Below are 13,221 nucleotides of genomic sequence, written 5' to 3'. Positions count from 1 at the left end.
CAATTCCCACTCTGGATTTCCCAACAATTCCCACTCTGGATTTCCCAAAAATTCCCCACTCTGGATTTCCCACCAATTCCCCACTCTGGATTCCCAACAATTCCCCACCCTGGACTTCCCAACCATCCCCACCCTGGACTTCCCAACCATTCCCCACTCTGAATTTCCCAACCATTCCCAGTCTAAATTTCCAATAATTCCCACTCTGGATGGTGTCAGAAATGGGATCTGAGAGGGGAATGTGCACCCAGCAGATCTCTGGGCTAACCTAGACAGCATTTCAGTGTGCAATTTGCTTTTTTCCCAATGATTCAGTCTCTGAGAAATAACCAAAAATGGAAATCTATCCAAATGGAAAAGCTGACATTGAGGAGATTTTAATCCCTGTCTTTTTTGCCCCACACAGGTCTTTCCCTGGCCTTTCTGCTCCACAACTCCGGGGTGAGCAGACTCTGCTCCAGGCAGGGCTGAGCAGAAGGAGAAAAAGGAAGGAAAATAATTTCAGGAAATGGAAAGAGAAAATCTTGCCTGGATCCCTTCGGGCCCAATCTTGGGGAAATAGGAAACGACCCGGAAGAGGAAATCCTTCACTTTATTGAAGTTGCTCTGGCCGATACTCGAGGATTCATCCACCAGGAACCCAACGTCTGCCTTGAGCTTCCCACAAACTGCAGAGGGAAGAGAGAATTCCGTAAGCTGAGGGGTCCTAAAGCAGAATCCCGGGATTTTGTGTGTTCAGAGCAGCACAACAAACCCCAGGCCTCTTGTGATGCCAATTTTTGGGTGAGCAGCAGCACCTTCACCCCTCAGGGTAGCGCTGAGGCCTTCACTGCATTTATGGGGTTTGGGCCTTCCCTGACTTTTTCCATTCCTGTTATTCAGGGAATTGAGAATGGTTTTAGCTCCTGGGATCAGAGAAGATCTTGGCCTCTGGAAGCTTTGACTATTTCTACACCATCATCATCATCACCATCATCACCATCACCATCACCATCACCATCATCACCATCACCATCATTACCATCACCATCATCACCATCATCACCATCACCATCATCATCACCATCACCATCATCACCATCACCATCATCACCATCATCACCATCACCACCATCACCATCACCATCATCACCATCATCACCATCATCACCATCATCACCATCACCATCATCACCATCATCATCACCATCACCATCATCACCATCACCATCATCACCACCATCACCACCATCATCACCATCACCATCACCATCATCACCATCATCACCATCACCATCATCACCATCATCACCATCACCATCATCACCATCACCATCATCACCACCATCACCATCATCATCATCACCATCACCACCATCACCATCATCATCACCATCATCATCATCATCACCATCACCATCATCACCATCATCATCACCATCATCATCATCATCACCATCACCACCATCACCATCATCACCATCACCATCATCACCATCATCACCATCACCATCATCACCACCATCACCATCACCACCATCACCATCACTATCATCACCACCATCACCACCATCACCGTTATCACCATCACCGTCATCACCATCACCATCACCATCATCACCATCACAATCATCACCATCACCATCATCACCATCACCATCATCACCATCACCATCACCATCATCACCATCACAATCATCACCATCACCATCATCACCATCACCATCATCACCATCACCATCACCACCATCACCATCATCACCCCCCCACTCACTTGGCCCAGGCAGGGTTGTCAGCGGTGCCGACACCGTGCTGGTCCATACTGGGGGCTCTGGGAGCTCCGTACTGGTGGGCACTGGGAGACGAGTGGTCCCCACACTGCCGGCAGCTCCAGATGGAGATCCCCTCCTATCCAACGGTGCAGGAGCCACTGGAGCAGTTGGCGTCTCCCTGGGAGCTCCTGCTGTAGGACCCAAGCAGAAAAGGTGAATTTTAAACCTCTTTTAGCCTCTCCAGCAAGGAGAAAAAGGGTGGAAACCCCAAAAATCAGCCTCAAGAGCAGTTTTCCCTGGAAAATCCAGGTCTCCATCCTTCATACCTGCTTGTCCAAGGAGCGTTGTCTCCAGTCCCTCTGAGTCTCCAAACATTGGTTTTATGGAAAACAAATACGTTTCCCTGGAGCTCAGCCCTGCCGCTCGATAGGATTGGGAAGCTGCTGGTAACAATTCCCGGAAAAGAGCGGGAGCTGCGGAAAACAGGAGGAACGTGACCGGGAGCCACAAAAACACCGAGTCGTTCCCATTTTGGTGGCATCACTGTTGGCAAACAGGAATTTGGGGATGATTCCCCAGAGAAAATCTAGGGAAGAGGCAAAAGCAAATAATTTCCAAATTGTAATGGTCAGGTCCCTAAAGCAGATGAAATTAGGTCGGTTTTGTGCATTGAAAATTTGGAATTTATGCAAAAATTTAGGGAATTTGGTGCAAGTGGTGCTCAAGGGTGAGAGGTCAATTTCTATCCAGTGGTTATGATGGATTAAAAATAAGATTATTTTCCAGGAATGAATGGAAAGTTTGATGAAAAATAAAATCAGACATGACTGAGAAATTTGGTCGCACACAATTCGTAGTTTTGATTTAAAATAATGATAGGGAAATAAATGTCATAATAATGATTGACATTTCCTAAGTGCTTTACTTCAGAAATAATAAATGATGAATTGTTCAAAGTGAAATTTGTACCTTTTTTTTTATCCTGAAATAACATTTTACTTTCAAAAAATCACCCAAAAAGCTCAGTTTGTGTGGCAAGAAATAATCTGCTCCACTATAATGAACTCATGTTGGAAAAGATCTCCAAAGAGCAAATCCAGTTTGCTGTTCTTAACTTTCCACAAAAATATTTGGAAGGGAGATTTTCCTCCTTTAAATAAAACAACAAAATAATAAAATCCCTCTTGAAATTTGACTTAAAGTCTTGTGCTTCCCTCCCTGAGTCAAAATAGCCAAAATTGGTTTATTTTCTCTGATCCACAGGTGGAATGATCTCAAGTGGAATAGAAAGGGATCCAATTTTTTTTTAATAGGACAGGCTGGATGGAATCAGCAGGGAAAAGGGCATTAAATGAGCAAGGAAAATGTGTAATAAAATAACGTTCATTTAGGGGAAAAAAACAAGTTGTGTGAAGGGAAAATTAATCAAGACAAAAAATAAGGACCACATTTTTAATTGCTCCTATACACCAATGTTGGCAGTCGGGATAATTAACCAGGAAAAATTGGAATTACTCACTCAGGAACATAAATTTTCTTCTATGGAGAAGTGGGGTCAGGATTCACCTGCTGGTGATGGGAAATCAAGATCTATGAACCTATTCCAGCTGGATCGATGGAGGGAGGGAAATCAATATTTACGAACCCATTCCAGCTGGATCAATATATGGAGGGACTGTCAGACCTGGGATTTTCCATTCCTGATTCCCAGAGAACGCTGAAATCAGGGATTTCTGAGTCCTTCCGGATCAATATTTGAACAGCACAGCACAGGAAGGGGAGCAGTCGCTTTAGATCACTAAAATCACCCCAGAGATCCAAAGGTTCCATTCCCAAATTGCTTTTCCATAATATTTATCCCAAAAAAAAAATGCTGTGTCACTCATCCTGAGTGACACAACCTGCAAGTACGGAGCTGCCAACCCTGAAATATCCTTGGAATGAAAAAATAAAAAATAAAAAAAATAAAGTTCCTGGTAGTTCCAAAAGCACTGCAGGGAACACAGGGAATTCTGTTGGATTTGGTTTCTTTGACTTTGGACATGAACTGACCCTAGAAAAAAGTTTGTGGTTGAAGCCACAGGGACAGGAAACTCCAAATTCAAAGAGGATTTTAGTCCAATCCAGGAAAAAAATCATGGAGTTGGTGTTTTAAAAGGGCAAATCCTGGAAAAACCAAATCAGTTGGGAAAAGGAATGGTGAGGAATGATTAAGGAATTTTTACAAGCCCTTGGCAGTAGAGAAGAGATTTGAAACAGATAAAAATGAGGTTTTATGGATTACAAAAATCCACCTTTTTTTTGGGGGGGTGGATTTGATGGACAGGAAGGGATAAAATGCCAAATTTCCTTTTTCCTGAGCTATTCCCACCCCTCCTTTTTTTCCTTCCCCCATGGATTCTGCAATAGGCCAAATGTGACCTTTGTGAGCCTCCTCCAGCTCCCATTTCCCCTTCTTTTCCACCAAATGGAGAAGCCGGGATGAAGGAACCCATGGAAACCCTCGGGATTCTCCTGCTAAAGAACCCAGAGGAACCCAGGAGATGGATCAGGGTTTCCATCCCGCGCCAAACGTTACCTGAGGACAACCCCCACGTCAGTAAATACTGGGATGCTCCAGGAACAGCATCCCAGGATAACAAAAGGCTGGAATCCGCGGCCTCCTGCACGCTGAATTCCGTCACTTTGGGCAGCTCCGCTGCTGGAAAAACAAGGGATGAAGCTCAGGGGTTGGAAAGGGCTCTGGGGACGTTTCCGCCTCCCAAATTCCGTGATTCTGGTGAGACGAAGGAGTTCCTCCAGCACTTTGGGCGTTTTCCAAGAAGCTGAATCAGACCAGGTTCTCATTTGGTGGGAGCTGGTGGAAATTTTGTCAAGATCTTCTAAACTGACTGAAACTTGTAATTTTTTGTAACTTGTAAAACTTGTAATTAAGTTTTTATTGGTTTTTTTTTTTTTTTTTCCCCAGATGCTCCCCAAAATCCCAGTGTTGGCTCCACATCCCTGATTTTCTGCTTGGTTTGATCTCAGACCTGCCTGGTTTGGCACAACTCATGAGGGATGTTGGCCTTTACCTGCTGGAAAAAGGTCAAGATATTGCATAGAGAGGGAATTCCAAGATAATGTGCCACAAAAATGGGAATTATTGGCAGGGGAAGAGAGGGAAATCCCAACATTCCTCAGTAATAAGAAGAAAGGATCAATGTCTGTTTTTTTTGTGGGATCTGAGAAGAAACAAGGCTGGGTTGGACAGGGCTTGGAGCAACCTGGTCTACGGAAGGTGTTGGAAGTGGATGATCTTCAAGATCCCTTCCAACCCAAAATATTGTGGATTCCAGGAATAATGCATCCACCAGCCAAAACTGCTCTTTTTCTTTCGCTCCCCTATGGAGATGCTCTTATCCCAATCCATGAATCCCACACTCACAGGTTCTGGCCGTGAGGACCGTGGGGTTTCCCTCCTGCCCCTTTCCCACTGCGGACACGGAGATGGTGTAGGTGGTGCTGTCCTTCAGGTTGGGAATCGCGAAGGAAACGGCCTCTGCCGGGAGCAGCCGGGAGGATTCCGAGTCACCTGAGAGGAGACATCCCAAAAAATCCCTGGTGCCCACGGAAAGGGAAGGGTAACAGTCATTGCTACAGCATCTTCACACACGTCTGACAGGACCTGGCCAGGGAGGAGAGTTAGGAACTCATTTTGCCCATGGGGAAACTGAGGCACAGGCAGCGGAGAGATCTGGTCACAAATACAGAAAGGAACCAATTCTTGGAATTCCCAAATCCCAACTATATCCTAACTATCTGTGGTTAGAGCCTAAAGCTTAGCTCAGGACTCATTTAGAGGAGCTCAACCTGTCCCTGTAGACAATAAAGTCTCCAACAACCCTGATCGCCCATGGAAAAAGGAATTTCCTGAGCCAAACTCCCCGTTTTTGGGGGTTCCTTGTGCTCCCTGACCAAGGATTTGGATTCTTACTATTGGATGGCTCCCAGGATATCTTGTAGTGACTTATTCCAGGAAGACTTTTCCAAGCCAGCTTCAAAGTGTTGACACCAGTGTCGGTAACCCTGAGGTCTTGGATGGTCGGGATGGGGTTGGAATCTCCAGAAGGAGCTGGAAAAACGAACCGGGATAAGATTTCAGCTCAGTCCCAGAGCAGCACCATGGCTCCAGGCTGTGGTGGAGGAGAAAAATACGGGCATTCATTCAATATCTACTTCCCAAACATTATCCAGGATGCCAGGCTAAAATTCCTAATGGATCCGTGGAATCCAAGCTGAGGAACATTATCCACATCCCTCACCACCAAGCTGGTGACACACAGCGTGACATGAACAGAACTCCAGGAGAGGATGGATCACCCAGACACATCCTCAAATTCAATGAAAAACTCATTGAGATGGATTCAGGCAAAAAAGACACTGAAAGGAGCCAGAACTCCGTGTTGGAAGAGGGAGAACCACCATCCAAGGAATTCCCAAAACCTCAGGAGTGCAGGCTGGTGAGTGACCCTGGGTGGTGCCCGCAGAGAGGTTCCTGCATTCCTGTGGTGGCTGTGGATAAAGAACTCCGGGAATTGCGCTGATAAATCCAGGATTGTCCAGTGTGCCGTGTCCACTCCCTCCCACGGGAACAGCCATGGATTATTGCCACCAAGCCGTGAGGGCTGCTCGTGCCTCCACCATCCACAGGATATCCTGAGTTGGATCCACCAGGATCGCGGAGTCCAGCTCTTAAAGGGATGAACACGAGGCTTGAACCCAAGACCGCGGTGTTTTTATCACCGGGCTCCGACCACCCACACCCGAGATCCATCCCAGCTTTGCATCCCAAACCAAGGAGGGATTTTCCAGCAGGAATTACCTGTGTGGTGAGTCAGGGTCACCTCTGGCCCCTCGGTCCTGCTGAACAGAGCCCGGACACCGACCCTGTACAGGGTGTTGGGCACCAGGTGGTCAATCCGATGAGCCAACGCTCTGCTGCCCAGGTACCGAGTCCTGGCAAACTGTTTTCCTGGAAAAACCGGGATATTTCAGAGCCTGGAGCTCACTTCCTTTCCTCAAAAGGAAATCGCTGCGTTGCCCAGAGCTCCGGGGATTATCTCCATAAACAAAACCATGAAAACAAAGAGGAGGAGGACCTCCAACAGGACCAAGTTTCCCAGCCGTGGGATCTCCTTCCGACCCCAAGGAGCGGGTCAGGAATTTGGGAAGGTGCCTGGAATGTCCTTTCCCCCGCTCACCTTTGCCTGCTGCCACGGGGCTCCAGGTGAGTTTGAATTTGGTGGCAGCGGCTGTGGCACTCCAGGCCAAGGACAGGCTGGTGCTGGTGTGGGACGTCACCTTGAAGTTGGAGACGGATTCCAGAGGAGCTGCAGGACAGGGAGAACATCAGGAGTGTCCTGATTCCTGTCCAACGGCTCATCACGGACACGTTAATGAGTCAAAATTATACTGAAGGGTTAAAAATGGTGTTTTTGTTGATCCTTGGTGTCTCCTCATCCTCACCTGGAGAGACACCACTCCTTGAGGTCATCAAGGAGCACGCTCTGCCCTAGATCCAGTGGGAGCAAGGCCAGGACAGGCCAGGGTGATGGGGATAACATCAGGAGTGTCCTGATTCCTGCCCAAAGGCTCCTCATTGACACGTTAATGAGTCAAAATTATACTGAAGGGTTAAAAATGGTGTTTTTGTTGATCTTTGGTGTTTCCTCATCCTCACCTGGAGAGACACCACTCCTTGAGGTCATCAAGGAGCACGCTCTGCCCTAGATCCCAGAGAGGGAGGCCAGGCCAGGCAGCTCAGGGACCCATGGAGTCAGGAGATCCATATCCCTGTTCCTCAGGTGAGACACCCACCCAGAGCTCTCACGGCTGAGGAATATTCCCCGTTCTCTTCCTCACAAGGGTCAGACCATTTTCTCCAAGTGGTGTCCCAGGGTTTCCAGTCACCTGCTGCCACTTTGGAACCTTTCCCAAGAATCTCACCTCTGCTTTTGGACCAGCAGTACTGGCTTTGACCTGCTCGCAGAGCAGCAGCCCAGAAGTTTGAGAGAGTTGGGACAAGATGGGCTTCTAACCCTTCCAACCCTTCCAACCCTTCCAACCCTTCTAACCCTTCCAACCCTTCCAACCCTTCTAACCCTTCTAACCCTTCCAACCCTTCTAACCCTTCCAACCCTTCCAACCCTTCCAACCCTTCTAACCCTTCCAACCCTTCCAACCCTTCTAAACCTTCTAACCCTTCTAAACCTTCTAACTCGTCCAACCCTTCCAAACTTTCCAACCCTTCCAAACCTTCCAACTCTTCCAAACTTTCCAACTCTTCCAAACTTTCCTACCCTTCCAACTCTTCCAACCCTTCCAAACCTTCCAACTCTTCCAACCCTTCCAAACTTTCCAAACTTTCCAACTCTTCCAGACTTTCCAACCCTTCCAACTCTTCCAACCCTTCCAAACCTTCTAACTCTTCCAACTCTTCCAAACTTTCCAACCCTTCAAACTCTTCCAACTCTTCCAACCCTTCCAAACTTTCCAACTCTTCCAGACTTTCCAACCCTTCCAAACCTTCCAACCCTTCCAAAACTTCCAACCTTTCAAACTCTTCCAACCCTTCCAAACCTTCCAAACTTTCCAACCCTTCAAACTCTTCCAACCCTTCCAAACCTTCCAACTCTTCCAACACTTCAAACACTTCCAATCCTTCCAAACCTTCCAACCCTTCCAAACCTTCCAACCCTTCCAAACCTTCCAACCCTTCCAAAACTTCCAACCCTTCCAGACTTTCCAACCCTTCCAGACTTTCCAACCCTTCCAGACTTTCCAACCCTTCCAAACCTCAACCAATCGGGGACCTTATGAATCTGAAGCTCTTCCCAAGCCCAGAGCCAGCCCCAGTCAGGGATACACAAGGTCGAACCAGATACACAGAGGTTACGTTCTGTAGTAGCTACTCCACCACCCCACCAGCACTCACCTGTCCTGGCCGAGGTGGTGACCCCGGGGCCCTCCCCGGAGCCAAAGAGCACGGACAGAGAGATCACGTACTCCGTGTCAGGGGCCAGGCTGCGGAGCTGGTGGGACGTCACCGACTTGCTGAGGGACAGGTGACGGGGACGGTCCTTGCCAAAGAATTCTTTGGAAGAGGAAATAAAACACAAGAGGAGAAAGAGTCTGGAGAGCAGCTCTGTTGCATCCCGGGAAATCCACTGCATTCCCTCTGCTGGAGGTTACAATTCAGGAGGAATTTCCTCATGGAAAGGGTGGTCAGGCATTGGAAGGGGCTGCCCAGGGAGGTTTGGAGTCCCCATCCCTGAAGGTGGCCAAGGAACAAATGATGTGGCACTTCCATCACAAGGTGGGGATGTGGCAGAGGTTGGACCTGGAGGTGTTTTCCAGCCTCAGTGATGCTGGGATTCCATGTGTTCACCAGGGCAAGGGAGAGTTTTCCTGTGGTTATTTATTCTGGAATTTTAATCCCTAAATGATCCAAACCAGTTGAGAGGAATTGAATCCAAACCATCTCATATCCAGGGACCACAGGAATCTGGAAATGTTCCCTGTCTCCTTCTTGGGAACTCATTCTGTGTAGGGCTGGGGCCAGGTTGGTACCTCAGGGCCAGGAATAATCCCTAGTTTCAGTTCATGCTCTGGAATTGTGGGAGAGGCTGCTTGGAGCAGTTCATGAGCTGGACCTGCCCCGCTCCCACCACTCCCGAGGTTCTCCCATTCCAGGGAGAGCAGAGACGGATCTCACCTGGTGTCGGACCCCAGGCCACCCTGTATCCGGTGGCTCCCATGACTGAATCCCAGGACAGCAGGAGGCTGTTGATGGAAATCTCGCTCACGTTCAGCGTCTGGACAGTGCTGGATGCCACTGCAGGAGGGAAGAGTTGCCCGGTTCCACCAAGGTTCCGACAGCTTCAAAGACGTCCCCAAACCCAACGACGCAGAGAAGTGACAGAAGCGACACCAACTCTGTGCCAGCACCCCCTGAATGCCACCCCTGCTGCAGGACACTCACCCGTGGTGGCTTTGCCAGTCACCACCGGTCCCTCGATGTCCCCAAAGATGGGGTTGATGGTCACCGTGTGCTCCACGCCCGGCTCCAGCCCCTGGATCATGTAGTAGCTGTAGGAGCTGCCGAGGGTCACGTCCTGGATGCTGCCCTCTGCGAAGGGAAACGGTGTCCCCAGGCTCAGGCCATGTCCCCTGGCTCAGTTCATGTCCCCAGGCTCAGGCCGTGTCCCCTGGCTCAGGCTGTGTCCCCAGGCTCAGTCCGTGTCCCCCGGCTCAGCTCGTGTCCCCTGGCTCAGTCCGTGTCCCCTGGCTCAGCTCGTGTCCCCAAGCTCAGTTCGTGTCCCCCGGCTCAGTTCATGTCCCCTGGCTCAGTCCGTGTCCCCTGGCTCAGCTCGTGTCCCCAAGCTGAGTCCGTGTCCCCAAGCTCAGTTCGTGTCCCCTGGCTCAGTTCATGTCCCCAGGCTCAGCTCGTGTCCCCTGGCTCAGTTCGTGTCCCCAGGCTCAGTTCATGTCCCCAGGCTCAGTTCGTGTCCCCAGGCTCAGTTCATGTCCCCAGGCTCAGTTCGTGTCCCCCGGCTCAGTTCATGTCCCCAGGCTCAGTTCGTGTCCCCAAGCTCAGTCCGTGTCCCCAAGCTCAGTTCGTGTCCCCCGGCTCAGTTCATGTCCCCCGGCTCAGTTCATGTCCCCAGGCTCAGTTCGTGTCCCCAGGCTCAGTTCGTGTCCCCAGGCTCAGTTCATGTCCCCAGGCTCAGTTCGTGTCCCCAGGCTCAGTTCGTGTCCCCAGGCTCAGTTCATGTCCCCCGGCTCAGTTCGTGTCCCCCGGCTCAGCTCGTGTCCCCAGGCTCAGTTCATGTCCCCAGGCTCAGTTCATGTCCCCAGGCTCAGTTCATGTCCCCAGGCTCAGTCCGTGTCCCCAAGCTCAGTTCGTGTCCCCTGGCTCAGTTCATGTCCCCAGGCTCAGCTCGTGTCCCCTGGCTCAGTCCGTGTCCCCTGGCTCAGCTCCTGTCCCCTGGCTCCATTTGTGTCCCCCGGCTCAGCTCGTGTCCCCTGGCTCAGCTCGTGTCCCCGGCTCAGTTCCTGTCCCCTGGCCCAGCTCGTGTCCCCGGCTCAGTTTCTGTCCCCTGGCTCAGTTCGTGTCCCCCGGCTCAGTTCGTGTCCCCCGGCTCAGCTCCTGTCCCCAGGCTCAGTTCGTGTCCCCTGGCTCAGTTCATGTCCCCCGGCTCAGTTCCTGTCCCCTGGCTCAGTTCGTGTCCCCCGGCTCAGTTCGTGTCCCCCGGCTCAGTTCCTGTCCCCTGGCTCAGTTCGTGTCCCCCGGCCCAGCTCGTGTCCCCCGGCTCAGTTCGGGTCCCCCGGCTCAGTTCGTGTCCCCCGGCCCAGCTCGTGTCCCCAGGCTCAGTTCGTGTCCCCTGGCTCAGTTCGTGTCCTCTGGCTCAGTTCGTGTCCCCTGGCTCAGGCCGTGTCCCCTGGCTCAGCTCCTGTCCCCTGGCTCAGTTCGTGTCCCCTGGCTCCATTCGTGTCCCCTGGATCAGTCCGTGTCCCCTGGCTCAGTTCGTGTCCCCAGGCTCAGCCCACCCCACCCTGCAGCACACCGGGACCACCCCGGGTGGGTGCAGATGGAAAGAATCCACATCCACCCGGGAAGAGCTCAGGGATCACCGGGAGGACTCATGGATTTGCAAAGGGAATAAACCAGGAAAGCCCCAAACCCGGCACGCTGGGGTCTGGCAGGGATCCCATAAAAAGCTCCACAGCCTGCCCAGCCCTGGGTGACTCCGTGCTGAAGTCATCCCGCCTTCCCCGCCGGAATGGAAGGCATTCAAACCCAGTTTTAATGTCCTTGCTGTGGGCTAAACCCAGCTCAGCTAAACGTGCCCAGCAGGAGAAGAGTTAAACCCGAATTCCTGTGGATCCACCCCCGATTCCCAAGGCAACGGGATATCGCAAAAACCTCAAAAAAAAGGGAAAATTTTCCAGTTTGGTCACTGGATGGTGCCACATCCCCATTTTCTGTTCCAGCGGCCCCCGGAGCCCCATCCCCCTTTTCCCACCTGCTCTCCACAGCTCCCATCTCCAGCTTGAGTTCCTCTAATCCCGGTTTTAAAAGTCAGATGAGGAAAACCTGACCCCTCCCGTGCTTGGGATGGGCAGCAGGGTCCGGATCCCATCACCACATTCCCAACCCCGGGATGGGATGGAGTGTGGGAAGAGGACCCAGAGGCCAGCGGGGGCTGCCCTTGGGATTTTTCCACCCTCAAAAATCGGGATGAGCTGGTACCAGGTGAAAAAGCAGCTGGAAATTCGGGGTGGAGGTGTTGTGGTTGTCCCACTGTCCCCACTCCCGGGCCGAGCTCCATTCCTAGCTGGAATATTGGGAACAGCCCGGGCAAACTGCTGGGTTTTGGGTTCATTACAAAGCCATAAAAACTGTTTTTTTGTCTTTCCTGTGAAGGTTTTTCCCTCTTGGTGACCTTTGGAGCTGTTCTCCCACTAATCCCCACCTTTCCTGGTGGGAGATGTCTCCTTCCATCATAACCAGGGGATCTGAGGGAGAAGAAAATGTTTTTTTCTCCAAAGCCTGGGATAGAGCCCAGGTGTCCTGACATCCCTGAGCCCCAGAAACATCCATCTCCCAAGGCCAAAATCTGCCATCAAACTGGAATTTCTCACTCTTGCTCCCCCTCCAGCACCACGGAAAATATCTTTGGGTCCAGGGCAGGGGAAAAGCTCCAGCTGCACAGGTGGATCTGTCTCCAAACTCCCAAATTTGCCAAAAAATGAGGATTCGGGGGGATGCAGCTTGGTTTTAGTGCTGCAGATAGAAAAGCCATGAGCACAGGCACCTCCAGGCTGTCCCCTCAAAAATCACATACTCAGTTATCCCTCAAAAAAGGGCTGACCCCAAATACTCAGGGGCTGTGCAGCTCTGCAGGGAGGGTTTTCCCAGCTCCTCTCAGCTATCCCAAGGTCCAGAAAATCCATGGAATACTAATTCCATGTAACAAGGCTGGATATCCACCAGCCTGCTTCATGCAGAGCCCCACCAGGAAATTTTGCAGCCATGGCAGAGAAAACTCCACCGGTCAGAAATCCCAAAAAACCTCAATTGCCTCTGGACACAGAGAGAATCCAATCCAATCCAAAGGGCATCCAGCACCTCGGGAATCTCACAGCTCCCATCTTTCCATGCCCTGCTCACTGATACACACCCCCAGCCCTGTCCTGCTGATGTCCAGGTGAGCCTGAATCCCACCCCATCCCTACCTGCTGATGTCCAGGTGAGCCTGAATCTCACCCCTGTCCTCCTGCTGATGTCCAGGTGAGCCTGAATCCCACCCCTGTCCTCCTGCTGATGTCCAGGTGAGCCTGAATCCCACCCCATCCCTACCTGCTGATGTCCAGGTGAGCCTGAATCCCATCCGTACCTGCTGATGTCCAGGTGAGCCTGAATCCC

The 13,221-nt window shown here is 51.1% G+C and overlaps 1 protein-coding gene across 1 annotated transcript in view; it reads right to left on the bottom strand.

Moving 5' to 3' along the window:
- Window positions 1-207: 207 nt before the first annotated feature.
- LOC146763540 (collagen alpha-1(XII) chain-like) overlaps window positions 208-13,221 on the bottom strand; it is a 34,417-nt gene continuing 21,403 nt past the window's right edge. Inside the window, exons 12-22 of the mRNA XM_085568269.1 lie at window positions 9,775-9,921; window positions 9,508-9,627; window positions 8,728-8,886; window positions 6,995-7,123; window positions 6,616-6,765; window positions 5,728-5,865; window positions 5,179-5,325; window positions 4,330-4,452; window positions 2,078-2,224; window positions 1,754-1,942; window positions 208-668 (exon numbers count right to left, since the gene is read on the bottom strand). Of these exons, the coding sequence (XP_085424395.1) occupies window positions 502-668; window positions 1,754-1,942; window positions 2,078-2,224; window positions 4,330-4,452; window positions 5,179-5,325; window positions 5,728-5,865; window positions 6,616-6,765; window positions 6,995-7,123; window positions 8,728-8,886; window positions 9,508-9,627; window positions 9,775-9,921 (1,616 nt within the window). The 3' untranslated portion in view covers window positions 208-501. The remainder of the gene's footprint in view (window positions 669-1,753; window positions 1,943-2,077; window positions 2,225-4,329; window positions 4,453-5,178; window positions 5,326-5,727; window positions 5,866-6,615; window positions 6,766-6,994; window positions 7,124-8,727; window positions 8,887-9,507; window positions 9,628-9,774; window positions 9,922-13,221) is intronic.

The sequence above is a fragment of the Lonchura striata genome, chromosome 1A (genome assembly GCF_050655825.1).
Source record: "Lonchura striata isolate lonStrDom1 chromosome 1A, ASM5065582v1, whole genome shotgun sequence".
Lineage (NCBI taxonomy): Eukaryota > Metazoa > Chordata > Aves > Passeriformes > Estrildidae > Lonchura > Lonchura striata.
The sequence above is the reverse complement of the archived record's forward strand: the minus strand, read 5'-3'. Positions and strand labels throughout refer to the sequence as shown.